We start from the raw sequence: 19,148 nt of genomic DNA, 5'->3' as shown, positions 1-19,148 counted from the left end.
ACCTGATTTTCAGAGGCTGCTCTGGAATGCCATGCCTGCTCTGGAGAAACAGTCACAGAAATTCAGACTCGTTTTAGAGCCGCCTCTGCATGCTCACCAATGGAGTCAGAAGCATAATCCTGGGCACTAGAATCCTGCAGTTAATGGTGGGTGCAACTGGGTTTTACACTGTGCAGATTTTGTCAAAGCATTTTCCGTCTGAGGAACTAGAATATTGGGAAGTTGGCACCCTATCCAGTCACTGAACTAAACATCCAAATTTTTCAGCATCCTGAGAATGATAAGTGATCTGTATATGTTACCAAACTGAGCCATTCAAAAATGCAAGTTTAGATTAAGAATGAAGTTTTAAAAAAATAAACAAATGTCACTGTTTAGTTTTTTTGTTCCCTACTGCTTATTCATAATTTAGGAGAAAAACAGCTGTTGTTTGGTACTATGAAGTGAAGAAACTTCCAAGTGGAAGTTCAGATTTTGAAGTGTTTTCCAGATTTTCCTTCTGATTCCAGAAGGAAACTTTAAGAAAAGTATGGCTTATTCCAGAGTTTGAGATAAAATCACAGCTGTTAACCGCCTAGTCTTGTTTTCTCAGTTTTACATCAGTATTGTTTGATTATTAACAAAAAAATTTATTGCTGAGCAACTCAAGAATAAATAAAACCATTGGAAGAGGGACACTACAGGCTAAAGGTAATCAAAGCAGTTAATAGAACAAGCAGATGCAAAGATCTGCTTGTTTTGGAGATGGTGCAGAAATGGCATGTGAGATGTATTTTTTCTGCTACGAAAGTAGATTTATTTTTTTCTGTTAAATGTATCTAGGGAAATATAAACAATTTCAGATTGTTGTAAAATATAGAGTGAAATGTGACTGTATCATACACATCAAAGCATAGCTGAAGACCAAAAAAGTACTTGTATGCAAAGAAAACTGGCTTTTCTGGTATTTCAAGAAAAGAAATGCATCCTTCTCTGCATCAAATATTTTCAAACTCTTTCTATTCTTGCACAATTAACCTGCATCAGTATTTTCAGTGTGCCACATTATAAACACTGCACTAGCATGAGAAAAATTCACTCAAATACTGATTTCTCACATTTACCTTTGAGAGTCTTTGAGACAAAATCCGTGTTTGCTTGGATTACTGAGGCAGCAAATACCTTATCCCCATCACCACATAGCTGCCTGTTCCATCTGACTCTTCTCTTCCAGTGAGCTGTAGAGGAGAATAAAGGAAAAGCTTGAGAGAGTGAAGGAGATGGGAGGGAACTAATAAACATAATTTTAAAATATAAGAAAAAGTCAACTGCAAAACAGATGTGTCTTAAAAAAAAGAAGTATCTGAATTTAATGTTCCCCTTAACAGAGATTCAGGAACTGCAGTGGAAGGAATCCTTTAGAATAGCAGAATTTAGCTGTGCATGGGGTTTATGTGCACAAATAAAGCAGCAGGCTTTACAAGTGCAATAGACAGAGGTTAATACACTTCAGTAAAATCAGTGGAGATACAGGGCAATGTGCTGGTGAAACTGTTACATCTAAAAGATGGAGAGGTGTCGATTGTTTTAACAGACAGCAGTGAATGGGGATTCCTGGCTATTAACCCCATCTCATATGACCTGGGGCACACTACATAATCTGTATTTAAAATCCAGTGCTATTGCTGTAATGATGGAGGACAGGGAGCAGCAGGCTGGAAAGCAGGATGCATAATAAAGTGTGCTGTGTTTATTCCATGCATACTGAACTCTGAGTAACCCTTGCAGTGGAAGGAGTTCCCCTGGCAGGCCAATTGGAGAATTTGGCCTTTCTTTAGCTCTGCAGCTTTGTGTATTTGCTTCAGTAACCATTGTTGATCCAGATACAGAGATGTTGACGTTACAGAAGTTAAGATGCATGAAAATAAGGAAGTGGTGAAATTGCAGTATCTTAAGGGAGGGGGAAGGAAAAAAAATTTTTTTTTTAATGTCTTCCATGCTGGAAATAAGAAAACGTGTTGGCATTTTCAGTAGAAACAGTCTGTTTCAAAATCAAAAGATGTATTTCAACGTGTTGGAATGACCTAGAAAGTTTTCTTTTGTGACAAACAAAACACATATCTGTATTTCTGAATGGGGAATTGTCTTATTGAAGCTGAAAGTTAACCCCTTTGCTTAGCACCCATTGCTAGCCTGCATTTTTGGTCGTATGTATCATGGAGTAACTCTGCAATACATTAAAGAAAATGCTCTGAATATCCCAAACTGGAGGGAAAAGGTGAAGGGAGTAGGACTGCTATCCAGGTACAGTTCTTAAAAGGCACCTGTGTGTAATGCTTTAATGATTTGAAAACAAACATTTCAGATGTTTTTAAAATGTGTTTGTTTTATAGCAAATTAAAAATAAATATTTGTGGTTTTTTCCACTATTAACTGTGATTTAAAAAAAAAATTCCATAAGCTGCATGGTATGTAAAAAATTATTACAACAGAAAAATAGAAACTTTTTAATATGTAAACTATGTATAAGCCTGCATATTGAACAGGGGTAGTGCAATTCAGCATCTACACTGCCAGTTAGTAGTGTTTTCTAAGGAGGCAGCTTTAGTTACACATTTGATAAATCCAGGTTGGCTGTGGATATTTGAGCAATTTAGACTAGATATAGTGCTGGGGTTATTTGAGACCTTTACCTGTCTCTCTGGACTGCTGTCACTCTCTTGCAGCACATAAATTCTTTAAAATAAAGGAAAAACAAGGAGAATACAGAAGCTCTTAATGTCTTTGTTCTTCCTTGAAACAATACTTAAAACTAAAGAGTTTGTCTTTAAACAGTATAAGGCAGGAACAGAGAAAAGTGGGGAAAATCATATGTCCCTGTACTTCAAAATGTGGTCATTTTTTTTAAACTACTCCTTACCAATGGGAAGAAATTTTTTGTGTTAAAAACCAGAACAACAAATATGACAAAAAGTTCTGCAAAATCCTGACCATCTCTGATTCCTGTTAGAGTCTCAGTTAATGTGACAAAATACATTGTCTCACAAGACTAAATAGTAATCTTTTACTAAGTAGATAATGTCTGTTGTTAAAAGTCCATAATTTCCTTCTCTATTATCTATAGGCTACACACCAGTAGCCTGTGCTTAATAAGCTAATAGTGTGAGTAAAACTGGGAAGACAAATAATTTGTGTATGATTTCCTTTTTTTAAAAGAATTTTCCATTTACAATGTTCCTTATGTTATATCTCTGTAGATTTTGAAAACCTCTTTCTACTGTATAGCAGATAGCACTTAAAAATTGATTTATTGTTTTATAGCATGATTTGTTTAGGAGCAGCTCTTTGCAGAATTCCTACAGAAACAACAAGTTAAAACATGATGTTACGTGTTGCTCTTTATTGGCTTCAGTAAACTTAGTTAAAGGCAGCATTTCTCCAAGAAAGCCTAAATCAACATCATGTACACAAAACACAGTTGCTTAGTTTGTCTGGTGGAACAAAGCATTCTGTGATTATTACAGCGGAGTGAATGCTGCCTGCTAGAGTGCAATCGTAGGGCACTGCAGAAGAGATATGTGAGAAGCAGGCACAATGCTGTAAAATAAGCAAGTCAGTTCAGTGCAGACGAACATGCAAGCTCTAGGACTGGTTTCAGCAAGTTGTCCAGCTATCATGAGAGGCCTGCTGCCACCAGAGTCCGTGCAGAACTCCAGTTTGTACTGTAGAAGCAGGGTAAGTTCCTGAAACACTCAAGTCCTGCTTTCATCCCATGTTCATCCTGCTGCCTTCTAAGCCTAATTTGAATAAATTACTGTGCAAATTTTGTAGGGAACTGTAGCTGTAGAGAGGAGGTTTCCAGAGCACGATGCCTTCCAAGTACATTGTGGCTAAGAAATAGTTTGATTTTTTTTTTTTTTTTTCTTGGTGGTGGTGCTGGTGTGTAGTGGTGGCAGCATATTACATTCAGTTACTGTCCCTGCTGTAAGTTCCCACTAATTTTAAATGCAAATGCAATGCACATTTGTTTTATATTAGTATGTAGCTTTTTTATCGACTTTTGGTGGTGATTAAGGGTTGCTTAGAAGACCACAACCGTGTGACAGATGTCTCCAAATTAGACTAGATTACTTTGAAGAATAGCTCCCATTTGGAGCTGTGTTGTCCTGATGTGTCAGCAAGTACAATCATATAGATACAATCAAGTAATAAAATCTTTACAACACATCACATGAACTATCTAGATAAATGGGGGATGACTATTGGATTTTGGTCAGAAAAGTCTGAAAAGTAGTTGTAATGATTCCTATCTTTAGGGATGTCAGTAACTAACTTTATTAGAGCTCTCTTTACTTTCTGTTAGAAACTTCTAGTATAATTATATGGAACAAAGAAATATATAGAGGTGGCCTTGACTCAGTTGGGTTTTACCAGAAGACTCTGCAGATAAGGTTGAATTATATCTTTCATTTTAGCAACTTTAAAAAAATTGTATTAGAATAAAACCATTGGGATTCTAAATGTTCCATAGTGGTTCTTAATCCAAAGATGATATTTCAAATAAATCTTAACAGTTTTGTGTAAGCCAAATTGATAGTAGGCAAAATTAGTTTTACTGTGCATTTTCAGATTACGTGATTCAAAACTGGCATAACAAAAATCTTCAAGCCTCTTGTTATAGTCGTTACTAAAACTTAAAAATCAAGATAGCTTCCTATTTCTGCTGTCAGTCCCCGTTATCATGGAATGGGATGCAATTGATAACATTTAGTATAAGATAACTAATTAAAAGGAAGAATCCTGAGGAAAGAAAAGAACAGTTAGATTCACAGGAAGTTGCTGGTGTCAATCTTACTGCAAAACCAAAACATTTTAGTATATCTGTTAATTATCTTGGTTTAAAAGGTGGGGAGTGTACCAATGAAACTTCTTGTTGAGCTGGAAAATGTTACAGGTCCCAGTCACTTCTGTTCCAAAAAGGTTATCTGAAGTTGGAATAAGCAAAGAGGAATACTTGGATTATAAGAGGAAGAAAAAGTCTGTAATTTCAGAAGTGTCTAGCAGAGTTTGAGTTTGGCATAGCTTAGCTCAATTTATTTACCCTAGCAAAAAAAGAGGATGTAACTGCTCTCTAAAAGCACTTTGGGGTAAACTCAGAGAAAGAAGTTCTGCTTAAGAGAAGGAGCAATGCTGGCACTAGTACAGGGTTAGAATAACCATGCATTAATTTAAACTAGAAATTAAAAGAAGATTTTTACATACCAGCGAGTAAACTGGCTGCTGGAGTAACAAAGACAAGAAATTTTATAGAGTACTATCAATTCTAGAAGAGACTGAAATGATAACAGAGATTTGCCTCCCAGTTCTTTGTTTTGGTGCTTCAGAGTCCAGGAGTGCTGATTTGTTTTACTTGGCTGTTGGAGTCTGAAGAGACAATAGGAAATAATGAGTTCAGAGAATTTGTACTGAGCCTTCAGCTTGCAGAAAGTTTGTTCAGTGAACCTAAACTAGGCACACATCACTAGCTCAATTAGCATGAGCATATTTCTGCTTTTCCCCCTCCGGAACCTTGTTTACAATTATCAGTTTGGACTTCTTTATTCTTTTGATATAGATCATAAAGTATAACTCAGATCATGATTGCAGTGAGCGTTTTTCAGTGGCATAGCCACCTTGTGCTGATATTCCACCAGCTGCTTGTTCCCTTCTCCATGCCAATACTTGGTGTTATGCCAGCGCAGCTCTGTATCATAAAGCAAAGAACTGGATGAGAGCACTGATCCAGCTGAAGAATACCTTTTTGTTTTATCTTTGGTATTTTTAATTGAAATCAGACCCTTGCTCTGGTAGCTATGCTACTGCATAGGTGGTTGTGCCAGCACAGAGCAGGAGATGGCTCAAGAACAGCTAGGAATCACTTGAGCAATTTAAGCAGCACTGTCGTATGCTCAGGCTGCTCTCAGTTGCTGTGTGGTTTGCAGTCACTGCTAGGCTAATGGAAGGGCTGCATGTTATTGATGATGATGGTGCTGTTCATCTTCTGTCTTGTACGTTCAGGGCCTGACCATGCAATTGAGACAGTTTGGAGAACCAAATCAGCTGAAAACTGGTGAAACCACCTGAAAACGAAGCACTTTTTTTCTTTTTTTCTTTTCTTTTTTTTTTTCCTTAGGTTTACTTTTCTGTCTTTTTACTTGCTGAAACCAGACCTCAGCAGTCCCATTGAGGTAGCACTCAGAGATCAGGAACACCAGTCAGGGGCAGCAGAACCAAATACTTCTTACAGAAGCTATGCCAGTTTGTACAGCAGGAATGAACCAATTTGTCATCTTGCTCTCTGGAAACTACCTTTCTGGAGATCCAAGCAAACTAAACGTTTTCCTGATATAATGTTTTAACAGAAAATAATCAAATTTCCTTTTAGGAAGTCCCCAGAGTACTGGACTTCTTGAAGATCTATGCCTTCTTCCTCTGCAAATGTTTCTTTCTCTCAGATCCCTCTCAAAGGATCTCTGGTAGGATCCTTTCTTTCCTGTTTTTGTTAGGCGGTTCCTACCCATCAGAATGTCACATCTGGGGCAAGGACAGGGTCTGTACTGTGTCACCTGTAGAATTCCTGTAGAGCTGACTGGTGCATTTCTGTTAAGTATTTGGACTCTGTACAAGCATTAGCTTTCCAATAATTCAGCTACATCTTGTTGGTAATTACTTTTCTACTGCTTATGAGTGTAGAATAGTAACACCTAGTACTATACTAAATGGATACTTAATAAGGCAACATTATAATAGGACTCCCAAGGAATTACACATTACATTAACACCAAATGAGTTCATTCTGAATTCATTATGAATGATTAGTCTGAATACCAAAGGAATTAATAATCATTAGCCATTTACTATGGAGGGTTGCTGAATAATTGCCAGATAAAGCTGTATTAAGAATTTACAAGCTTTCCAGATGAAGTTTCATTCTGTAAGAATCATTAAGTGTAACTGTCTTTTCACTGGAGAGTTCCTACTTTTATTCTGAATCTGTACTCCTTGTTCAATTGCATTCCAGCTCTAAAAGCACTTCAAAGATAGTCACTCAGCCTAGTTCATTCACTAATGGAATTGCTTTCCTTATCTCCATTTTGTCTTTGAGTGTATCTCTGTTGGCTTTATACCACACATCTGAAAGGTTAATAAACTTTAAAGCATGCTAGGAGACATTCAAGGGCAGGGTGACTCCGACATGACAAAAAGAATGCAAAAGCGTTATATTTATTACTTTGTGGCAAGTAAATTCTGAAAGTAAAGATATCCAAGGCCTTTGATTTGGCTCCTGAAAGCTCCCTCTTTTCCTACTAGCATTTGAAGACTCAGCTGTTTTGCATATCAGAGGTAGCTGACTTGGGAGACAGAGGGAATTAACTGCTTGCTTTAGATGAACTTTTCCTTTGGGCATAAGCTTCCACAAAAGTTTTACTACTTTGACAGCTTACTCAAGCTAACTGTCAACAACAGCCACACAGTTGCAACTCACATCATCCTGATAAATTCAAACACAGTGTTGAGCCTTTCTGCGTAACTTCTCATTGTTACTAGGAGTTTGATTCCTGCCCATAGTCCTGACAATATACATTCAAATATTAGATTTACTATGTGCTGATGTTAGACCAGTGACTCCGGTTTCAAAGTTAGGTAAGAACAACTGTGAATGCATGGTTTTGGGTTGTTTTGATTTTTTTTTTTTTTTCCCCCCACTCAGTGAGACAAATACAGTCAAAAACCCTGTGCACCTTAGACCTTGCAGAATAAGGTTGTGCCATTTCCTTGCATTCTGTCTGCAAACAGTGCTGCTCCCTCTAAGCATGCCCACCCTTACTTGTGTTTCTCTGTGACAGCTGAATCTGCTCAGTGGGTTTCACAAATGCCAGTCTGCCACAAACAGCATTTACACATAAAGTTAGAGTCGTTACATTGTGTTGAAGTGTTAATTCTACTGTAGATGATTCTCACTGAATTCAGGAGAGCTAGTGTTTGGCCTCTGATCTATAATGTTTAATTAAATCTGTATGAAGCAGTCCTGTGTCTTGTTCATTGCCAAGACAGCGATACAAAAGTGTTAGTGTTTAAGCAAAGGCTACTACTGTGTGATATTTCAGTGATGCCATAAACCAGTGCTTAGGAAATCATCTTTGTTTAGAACTATGTCCCAAAATGAAACATGAAGATAATTGCTTATATAAATACTGATATACGATTAGATATTATACAAACGATACATTTAACACGACTCTTAGTGAGCTCATTATAACCGGCTCCGGGAGGAATTATTATTTTTTTACAGTTAGAGAATGAAGGGATCGGCGGTTCGTCCTGGAGATTCAGCTGTGGCTCGGGGCTAGTTGCATGCCCAAACTGAAGTCAGGGGCTTACATGGGTGAGGTGGCCACTCAGTGTGGCACACGCTGCCTGGCATGCGGGCCCTGACAGTTGGCCACCAGATGGCAGACACAGTCGCCTATAGAATGACGATGTTTTCTTTGACCTACATAGAGAACAGCTGTCTTTCTCCATTAAAAGTGATAGATGGTGCCAAGTACACTGAAGATAATGACCACTTTCTGAAAGCTATTTTCAGCTTTTACACCTGAAGCTGTTTATTTTTTGCCTGTCTCTGTTACGATTCTAACCTTGTGCCAGGGAAATATCTTCCATTTTTTTGCTGGTCTCAGTTATAGCTGTTAATTCAGTTGGATTTGAACTGAGTTCTGTTAAGTAGAAGTGTAACATAACCAGAGCTGTTTGCGGCAGTGTGCAGGTTCTACATTGTAGTAGCTGGAATGGATCAAATACATGTAATGTATTTAAAATACATATATACATAGACATAGGTAATTTTGGTTTAATGTATTCTTTTTTTTTGCACTGGATAATTCTGGAGTTCTCTGCACCATTTAGTTCAGTGCCCAGCCCGCGAAGGATGAAGCACTGCTTTAGAGGTTTGCAAAAGCAACATCACACATTCATAGCTCTGAAGAGGCAGGAGAATCACGAATACTGTAAATGCAAAGTGTAAAGGCATTGAGTGGATACTGGTTTAAGCTGAAACTGAAAAGACAGGGACTTGGATGACTAACAACAGTTGTGCAAGTGACCGTAACGTCAGTAAAGTCAGATGGTCTCTATTCCTTTGTTCTTGGAATAAACATTTTTCTGACTCAATATTTGGAAGTCTACTTAATGAAATTCTTAATTCTCCAATGCACTGTCAAGTTTCATTACATTTTATAACAAAAAAGGCAGGAATGAAAATAAGGATTTATTTCAGAATAAGTGAACGGAAACATGGGTGCAAATTCAGAACGCACATTAAAAGCCCCTCTGCACACACAAGTACAGTTGATGCCACATTTGCTCAAAACTTCCTCTAAACTCACTCTGATCCTAAGCAGCCAGGCATAGCAAACATATTTATTAACACTGTGTAGCCTTACCTTTATTGTTTGGATGGATGTTCGTAACCTGCTCTGGAACTCTCATGTACAGTGTAGTGTACAACTTCTTTGAGGTGAATAAACTCATACTTAGTGTGTGGCAAGAGTGATCCACCCAGTCAAATAGTTACTCATTGGTACTTTACTGTACTACATGCTGGCTTTATGCCCACCACATTCCCACTGCAGGTGAGCTCCAAGTATTGTATAGTTGTGTAGATGTCAGCACTTCTATATCGCATCACAAGAAAGCTAGCAATATAATTTGATCTTTAGAGAGAGTGAGAGAACATAAAACTCAAGTACTGTTCGTATAATCTGATAATGTTTTTCCTGTTTCACAGAACTGTGACATTTTTCTTATCTAGTTTGATCTGTCTTCCAAGGTCCATGTGGTGTTACTACACCAGTGGCATTGTCCCCCAATAAGTTTTGTGTAAACAGAAGAGTTTATGGCTTGAGTTCATTTACCTTCTTCACAGGGTTGTGCATCTCTCTGGAACACTGAGAGCCTCGTGGTAGACAGAGGCCTTCAGTGCTCAGCTAATCCAAGGACAGTCTCACCCACTCCCCAAAAGCACAACTGGGACTGGGCACTCGTTGTTTTTCAGTATACACAGAGCTACATGGAGATGGCAAGAATCTTAACTAGGGACTTGCTCAGCCAGTTGTGCAAAGCAGCTGTAAAGATTCTCCCAGTCCATCAGTGGAGCAAGAATAAAACTCCCTGGGTGTATATTTGAAAGTTATTGGTCACTCAGAGCTCTCGTTTACTGCTTAGGGCTTGTTTATTATAAGAATTCTTAAATTAACGTGCCATCCTGTGGACACTGGGTTAATGCCTGGACTTCAAATTTCTTACTGGCTGTGCCATTTATTCACTATATCATAAGTTCTGATACGTCACTTTTTCTCAGTGTTTCAGCTTTCTCATGTGTGAAGTAGGCTTGATGATACTTTCCTCTAAATGGTATTTTCATATCTCTATGTGACTGAAATTACCAGAGTTTTTGCCTCTACAATGGCATAGAGTTTACACTGTTGTAGCTTAACTGGCATTTACTTAGCTTTACCGTAGCAATAAGTACTGAGGCTTCTATGTATGTGCAACCACTTCATTGTTTTCTATGCTGATGCCTTTTTTCTTTATATAGATAGGGCCTAAGCATCTGAGTCCAGCTGATAAAGTTTGTTTTTCAGTTGTCTGCTCCTGCACAATTGGTCATTGAGTTCAGCAATCTTGGGATTCAGCTGAAGGAGATTTAATTAAAAAACTAAGTGTCAAATATGGTTTCAGAACAGTCAAAATAATTTTAGAGATGCTTATAAATCAAAAGTGCAGAGGAAACACTGACAATGAAACAAATGTCTCTGTCCGTTCCCTGAATCTTATGTATTTGTAATTAATACAGAAACCCCCAGATTCATATTTTTCTCTTGCACTCCTCTGTTTTGAATGCTATTCACAGGACACAGAGATTGTTCACAGAGGGAAGGTATATGACTGTCTTCTGTTTCAAGTATGGAGACATCCTTTTAATTGCATGCAGACAGCAGATGGTATGGCTTTTGTGGCGTCATGAACTCCAGCACAATATAGTCAGCCTCTGCACAGCATGGTACGATTTAAAGCTGAGTAAATATGGGAAGAGTGAAGGGTTAGAGGTAGAAAAGCAGTAATTTCTAGGACATTTGTTCCATTTTTATTTTGCAAATTGACCATGATTTTGTTATGCTTTGCTCTTGTTCACTTTCTGCGTCTGTTCTAGAAACTGCTTCCCTGCCAGGAACATGCACCCAAACAAATAGTTTTAAAGGGATTGTTATCAGCTTCAAAAACCAGATCTCCATTTGAAAGTTTTATGTTGTCTTTCATAAGAAGATGTAAGATTTTGAAGTTACTTTCTCTCAGACTTCAGAAGAGGAAGTAGCTAAAAATTAAAAAAAACCCTAGAAATAATATAAATTCTCAACTAATAAACATGAGGTAAGATCTTTTCTAGTCCACAGGTATAATCTCTCACAAAACTGACGTGGAATTTTCTGAAGCTTTTTCTGGTCAGAAGATTATTTTCCATTAGCAGTCCCCTTCTTGCCTGATTCAGACTCTTCACTCATCAGTCAGTGTGTTATTCTGGAATCCCTTTCATTTTTCCCCTGTAAGGAAAAGTTATGAAACTGCAAAAATTTTCCTAAAACAGGCAATGTTTTCCTGTTCAAACCTCATATGCTCTGTGTATTCTGTAATCAGGTTAAAGGCTGTGTAATTTATGGACAGCAGAGACTTCGTATAAAAGAAAGCAGCTTAATAAGTAAAATAAAAAATTAATACAAATTAGGATTATTTTTTTTATTGAATTGCAACATACCCTGGCAAGTAATATGTCATTAAATCTATATGTATATATAGCAAATGTATTTGTTTAATAAAACATTAAGCCTCTCCTGACAGATACTAATTTAAGGAGTTATTGTGCACACTGCTATGCTGTGACAAAACAGTTAGGTACAGACTGTCTTATGTCTCGCTCCTCCTGAATTTAACGTGGGTGCGACATAATCTACATCCAGTTCAGAATCTGTGAGGCTCAGTCGAGACACAGCCAGTGTGTGACTGTACAGGAGAAGGCCCATAGGAGGCAGGGTTCAGCAAGAGGCCCCATTCTGTCTCCACTCAGTAGAGCAGCTTGCACACCACACTGCACCTCCAACATGCAGAATTTGGAGCACAGGCTGAGGGAGTGCACAGCTGACTGTGAACTCAAAGACAATGTTATTGGTAATAAAGCTGTTAGATGTAGCAATGCTTCTAATTTGTATAGTTTTACAGCAGTGATATACCGTGATTTATAATATATAACATTTTACTGAAGTTTCATCTCATTATTGAAGTTTGTCTCATTCTTTGACAGAGCGGAGTACGGATGAGTCTCTTTATTAGAAATACAGAAACAGTCACATAGAATACATTAATTTGAAAGTATACTAAGAAAAGCAGTGATGAAGCTTAGTGGACCTTTGTTTTCCATGTTTTTAGTAATCCAGCCTATGTTCCTGTTCTTCTGATCAGTTTCTTGACTCTAAATATCATGTTCTTGCATTAGCATGTGGGACTAAATTAGTTGCATTTAAGAAATGGAACCCACGTTGCAGACAGCAAAACTTGCTAAACACTGTTGGAATTTTCTCCAGACTTTTATAAAACTGGGGGAAAGTAGATCTTCTGTTCCTTCCCAAATTTATTATTTTAATAAAATAAAATAAAATTCTAATCTATGACACCATTTTCACGTAAATCCTAAGAATGATTTGGTTCAGATTAAAAATTGTTAATCTGTGTCCTCAGCCAGTGGAGCTATGCCAATACACAGCGGCTGGGAATTTCCTACCCTGCTATTTGTGTGTGGCAGTGGATTCATTAGGCACAGGACGTCTCCTGTATGCATTCTAAATTACCCAGCAGACTCCCTGACTTTTAACATATGGCTATCTTACATAAATCAGAGTATATTTTTTGTACTTGGTGCAAACATTTGCTAAGCAATACAAAGTCCTATTTGTCTCTTGATGTTAAATAAGCTATGGGAACATGGTGCCATGGACTAGTGTACTTTACATCCCAGTAGTGTAAAATATCTCAGAATTCTTTTTCTGTGAGGAGATAAGGTAAGACATGTGCAGGTGTAGTAATTTACCCAGAATCTTGTCATTGCCTGTATCCTACCAGAATTACTCAGGAATCTGTGCAATCTGTTTCATATTTTCATATTTTAACTAATATAGGATATGCTTCCAAATAGAGCAAGGCTGTGATTTCAGGACGTTATTCAAGGCATTTTCTCCCTATTTCATTATAACATATTTTACCATCATTCCATCCTGAAAGCAAAATCAGTGGAATCTTGAAAGCAGAAATACATAACTTTGTTTAAATATGCACTAAAATGAAAACCGAATTTTTGTCCTTGATTTCTGCTGATCTCCAGATTATTATCCAGGATGTATAATTGAATTATAACCTTGATTTATATGCAGGTCAATGGCATCCATGCTAGTGACTCACATAGGTCATAAAAGTATATTTCCAAGGGGTGTGGGTATAGGTGGGCTGAACAGCTTGGGCTGGTTTATAAAAACGAGGGCCTCGAGCCATCTGCACTTATCCATTCTTCTTTGTTCCAGCTGCTGTTCTGCTCTACCAGCCACATCACCAGGGCAACATGGCATTTGCAGGCAAATATGAATTCGAAGGCGATGAGAACTATGATGACTTTGTGAAGAAGATTGGTAAGTATGTCTTGGGGGTGTAAATCTTAAAGGTTATAAATTAGTTTAAATCCTTTTTTTTTTTTTAAAAAAAAAAGTGGTTCTTTACTGAGATGTGCTGAGATCAATGGGGGCTAAGACTAGGAGTGCTCTGCACTGCTGCAAGGAGATTCAGTTGTCATTCTTATAGGCAGCACTGGCAGCTGCAGGAAACAGTCCTGTTCTACAGAAGTACTATTCCTTTTCAGTGACAGCAGAATGAAAAGCCAAGATGTTTGCAGTATAATGATCATGAAGGTCACTTTTTCTGTCCTTAGTGTTCATTGGTGGGAGTGTAAATTTAGTGTGAAAATGCTTGTCAGAATCTTACACAGGAACAGGTTTCTCTGAACGCTATCAGAAGACTATGCAAACCTGTTTCAGAGATTACTCTGTAAAATCTCTTAGGGACACTATGATCTGTGCATGTAAGTACAGTGCTTGTATTCATTTATTTAAAAAGCAATAGAAAAAAGTAAATAAGTATGCACATCTATATAGCAAAGGCACAAGTTCATACACGTTAAATTCCACGCATCTACATGTGTAGATTAAGTAGAAGGGAATGTTTATATATACTTTGTATCTATGCATTTATTCTGTGTATTGTTTCTCAGGGAAAAGAATGCAAGACCAAAACATATTATATTAGCAAACACATTCATATACCAGTAATTTAAACTCAGAGCTTGATACTGCTGTAAAAAAAATGTAAAAAAGACAAACCCAGATCAGATGCTTAGATATCAGGGTCTGAGAACAAACATACCATTAGCATGCTGGTAGGCTATTAGATTTTATAAACTGTATGTTTCTGTTGATTAAGGTCTCTCCAGTGACAAGATTGAAATGGGAAGGAATTGCAAAATAGTCACTGAGGTGGTGCAGAATGGAAATGACTTCACCTGGACGCAGCATTTCCCAGGAGGCCGCACCACGACCAACACATTCACAATTGACAAGGAAGCAGACATGGAGACAATGGGTGGTAAAAAGTTCAAGGTAAATTAGCTCTTAAGTTCTATGCTGTATGAATTGTTTTTTAATTGGGTGAAAATCAAATCTGTCTCAGAAACATCTTCCTTAAATTGTTTTTTTTAAATCTGTCATAGCTTAGAAACAGATAAGTTTTCCCCCCACTTATTGATGCCCGTAGCAGAATATATAAATCTGATCTTAAAGACAGCTAGAGCTTCAGAATTGTACATACTAATAAAGAATGAGGGTGGAGTGTCAAGCATCTACTTGTGTCACAGCTCAAGCAAACATAACACTCATTAGAACTCTGAAGAGCTGGTTGGCAGCTGTGTCGTCCAGCACCACACAGCAACTGCAGAATGCTCTGAGGGGAGCGCTCTGCCCATGCCTGTCACCTTTTGAACTCACCTGTGCCTGAGCCTTAAACAAAAGACTGTGTAAAGTGAAGGGAAAAAAAACACTCTGTATCCTCCTTCCTCTTGAAATACAAAGCAACTTGCAACCGAAGTAGCCTCTGGTGAGAAGGAAGATTGCACAGTATTCCATCTGCACCTGTCACAGACAAAATCTTGATACAAACCTGCTGTAAAATGATTGCTTTACTTACTTGCCTTATTCATTTCTTGTCTGTTTAAGGGGTTAAGACAGTTTGGGACAGCTAAAGTCTGCATTTGTGAGGTGTGCAGAACCCTGCAATAGATTACTGGGTAAATGCTTTATAGACAGGAAAACCAGCAATTGCATCAGGGAGCTGTGACAAACGGAGAACAGCAACAGCATTGCATTATTTCCAGAATGCTTTTTTAGTCACACCTTTCTGATTATGAGAGGGGAAAAAAAACCCCATACCTTTGGCTTTGAGAAATCTTTGTGAAACCTAACAGATAAAATAAAACACAATTGGTCTATTTATTGCAAAATGAACAATTTTGAAATATTACAAATTCCGTACTCTTCAGCCCTGGGCACTTCAGCAGTCCAAAGACTACTAAGTAGCCAAAGATGGAGGCAGAGTAAATGACTCTCAGCAGAGAAGCCTTTTACATAGTGTCACTAAATAATACATAAACTAGTAAGATGGTTTCCTTGTATCTGGTAAAAAACATCTACTCATCTCTTCACTTTGCAAATTACTTTTTCCTCCTCTAAATATGACTGGCTCATCTGTCTTTATTACTAAATGCATAGGCAAGACTGACTAGTTGTACAGACAAGACTGATTTTGTGATGGAACTACATATCTAGTTTTGACGGTGAGCTGCGCTGCTGTAGTATTTGTGATCTTCATAGTAGCATCCTGGCATACTTCTTCCACACAGAAGCAACTCTTACAGTACTAGCACATATTAAAGGTGTGACTGCAGACTGTGGAGTCGTGTTTACCTATACTTAAGTGAGCAAGATGCATTCTAGTGTAGTTAAAAGTATGAAACTCAGGCTCCAGTGTAAAGATTCACGGCACTTGTCCACGGTGAATTTTGTGCTGCTTGCGGGCAGGTTATTAGTATCTGAGAATGTTACTTCAAAATTAACTCATACAGTCATGCCTTTTACTTCACTGTCAAAACAAGAGAACAACATAAAACATTAAGGAGTGAACGAGAAGCATAGTCTCTAGTCAGATCATCTTTAGAGCTAGGAATGAATATAGCATAGACATGGAAATTGCATGTATTTATATGAACATTTTTCTATTTAAATTGTGAATGTTTAAGAACCAGAGCACAAGGATTTTAGTCTTGTTTGTGAAGCTGCATGTATAATACACAACTTCTACTTTTTTAGAAGTAAAAACTTTAAGCATCAGGTGCACAGATGTTTACAGTGTATGATAATGTAAATGCTAGTAACCTCAGGGAACGTTTAACCTTTCTGTATTACAGGCAACTGTTAAAATGGAAAATGGCAAAATAGTAGCTGAGTTTCCCAACTATCGCCATACTGCAGAGATTTGTGGAGGAAAGCTAGTAGAGGTGAGTTCTCAAATATCCAGGTTAGTTTATTAAAAAACAAACAAAACCTCTAGAGCAGCAGGCTTAACATTTTGAGTTTAGAAAAAATCTTTAGATAAACAAAGCAAAACTATTAAATGACTTTCTCCTTCATTTCTCTCTTCACAAGAGATATCTTCTACAATTTTGTGCAAGGTTAATCCAAAAATTGAATTAACAAACTTCTCATCACATATTTTTTTGTAAACTTGAAATGTAGATCTTGCATTTTAGGCACAGGCACACAGTTTTATAGCTGTAAGACTGAAACGTTCAGACTGAAATATTCCCAGACTGACATGTCTTTAACTGTATTCACTGTGCCTGTGCCTCAAGAACAGAAAATAATATATCTAACACTTTTCACCTACTACTTACATGTTTCTATAAAGTTATTAACTTTGTTTAAATCTTAAAAAACTATCTAGCTGCAACTCCTCACAGGATTTCTGTAGAACCCTATTTCCTTAGTCTTACTGAAGGAAAAAAAAAAAAAACAAAAAGAAAACACAAAAGAGGTTGGATTTCAAGTAGTATGCCATTTTATCAACAACATGGCAACATAGCTTTGGAAGATTACTGAAACTACAACACTTACACTAAAACTTGTAAAACAGATAAGATGATTGTCAAACATGATGATTTCTGATTCTCAAAAATGTTCCTAAATTGACTTATGTCTGTGCCAGTTATGTATGTTTGAGCGCTTCTTCAACAGAGACTAACCAGAAGTTAGTTAGTCTGTGAGTCAAGAAAGGACACTCATCCTCCCTGAAACTAATAGTGCCAATCACTTACTGCTTTTGGAGAACAGTTATCTCACTTGTCTGAAACACTGATGACTTGCAGTTGATGGAGTCACGCCTAACACAGGATACATTTAAGTTATCCCTAAACCCCTCTTCAGAAGTTGTGCTTTTTGTGTAAGAGTGTTTTCACACTGTATTTCAGACTTGACAAGGACATTCAGCTTATTTTCTAGATGTGTCTTCTACCAAATGGTAAATATTCCTTCAGTAAAGGACAGGTTCTGTGAGCCAGTCAGCAGGTCTTTTCACTTGTGACGCTGAAGCTCTAATTACACTGTTCAACTGAATTTTTGGTTTGTTATTTATTCCAGATTTCTACTGCTTCTGGTGTTGTCTACAAAAGGACCAGCAAAAAGATTGCTTAAGGCAGTAAAGCCAGTCTCTTCCAGTGCACTGAAAAACAAACAATACAAATAAATAAAATAGAGTGCTGATTGTCTTTCCCTTTCTCTTTCTTTATATTACAAAAATGAAGAGTTGTTTTTCAGGGTAATGTTATCCTCAACATTAATGCTTAAGACATTCCTAAAGATCTGACAAATACACAGAAAATCAACACAAAAGATGCAACAAAACATTTAATGATGCTGCTCCAGTCTAAGTATTTCAGGATATGATACATGACATATTCAAATGTTGTCTATCACCAGCGTACATCAAAATGCAAGACCTGATGAAAGCTTTTTGCCTTATTGCTGGTTGGAGGGCAGAAATCTAGGAGCTTGAAAACAAGAGAATGAGTTTTTAATGAGTTTGTCACTCATTAAAAGATATGCTTTCATACTACTGCAATGGTTTTCTCGTTGTCATTGATATCTCCTCGGAACCCAAAGTCTTAGAGGACATCTGAGTTTTTACAGACAGACTCCTGTGGGAAAACATGGAGTGTTATTTTCTCAATGCAATCCTGCATGTGAAAACCCGTTTTCTTGAACACAGTAGGAATTACATACAACACAGTTTTTAGTTTCACTGTTCCAAATCACTTCTGGCCAGTACCCAGTCCACAAAGCTTTTCCCTTTTCAGACTCCTTTTTCCAGCTGTCTGGCCTTCTGGGTCCACCTAGCTACTTGCTCTCACAAGCTAATCCGTAACTAGCTAGGACACGTGTCTTGTGTACGCAAAAGTTCATTTTCTGATGGGCCTATGTAAATGACTGATAATTCCAGTCATTTCAGGTATCTTTCATTCAAAAAAGGCTTTTAATTACTTTTTATATTTTTCCTCAATATGGATTACTAAGCTTTTCATCTGCAGCAAGGCTTTATCCAGCCTTTATCCAGGCTCCATCGGTTTACCTGAAAAGGGCTGCACATGTCTTATGACCAGGTGTTGCTCAATATATTACTTACTCTGTTTCCAAGGCAAAGCATAATGCTGAACTCTAATTAAACATGAGTCAAATCTAAAACCTGTTCAATCTTGAGACATTCTTTTGGTACTTGCAACAAACAGCTCTACCGATTTAATAAAATTTTGTTGAAATTCAGCCTCTTCAGTTATATGAGGTCATATTGAGAAGTAATGAGGGATCTCACCAGGCTTACTCAGTTCACTTCAAGTCAGCTAGTACATTCCTCTGCAAATAATCCAGCAGCTCAAT

General features: G+C 37.5%; 1 protein-coding gene across 1 annotated transcript; it reads left to right on the top strand.

Moving 5' to 3' along the window:
• Positions 1-2,198: 2,198 nt before the first annotated feature.
• FABP6 (fatty acid binding protein 6) lies at positions 2,199-17,970 on the top strand. The gene is made up of 5 exons (XM_010127595.2): positions 2,199-2,283; positions 13,644-13,748; positions 14,593-14,768; positions 16,628-16,717; positions 17,856-17,970. Exons 2-5 carry the CDS (start codon positions 13,682-13,684, stop codon positions 17,907-17,909), a joined length of 387 nt encoding a protein of 128 aa, XP_010125897.1. The 5' UTR covers positions 2,199-2,283; positions 13,644-13,681; the 3' UTR covers positions 17,910-17,970.
• The last annotated feature ends 1,178 nt before the right edge of the window (positions 17,971-19,148 follow it).

This window comes from Chlamydotis macqueenii, chromosome 14 (assembly GCF_036417535.1).
Source record: "Chlamydotis macqueenii isolate bChlMac1 chromosome 14, bChlMac1.mat, whole genome shotgun sequence".
NCBI classification, from domain to species: domain Eukaryota; kingdom Metazoa; phylum Chordata; class Aves; order Otidiformes; family Otididae; genus Chlamydotis; species Chlamydotis macqueenii.
Note: the sequence above shows the minus strand (reverse complement) of the source record. Positions and strands in the feature narration are given on the sequence as shown.

What these genes read in the sequence shown, in the direction of transcription:
- FABP6 (XM_010127595.2), top strand. Translation starts at nt 13,682, where the DNA reads ATGGCATTTGCAGGCAAATATGAATTCGAAGGCGATGAGAACTATGAT. An exon ending in TGGGTGGTAAAAAGTTCAAG is followed by an intron (nt 14,769 to 16,627) that starts GTAAATTAGCTC and finishes TCTGTATTACAG; the next exon opens with GCAACTGTTAAAATGGAAAA. An exon ending in GTGGAGGAAAGCTAGTAGAG is followed by an intron (nt 16,718 to 17,855) that starts GTGAGTTCTCAA and finishes TATTTATTCCAG; the next exon opens with ATTTCTACTGCTTCTGGTGT.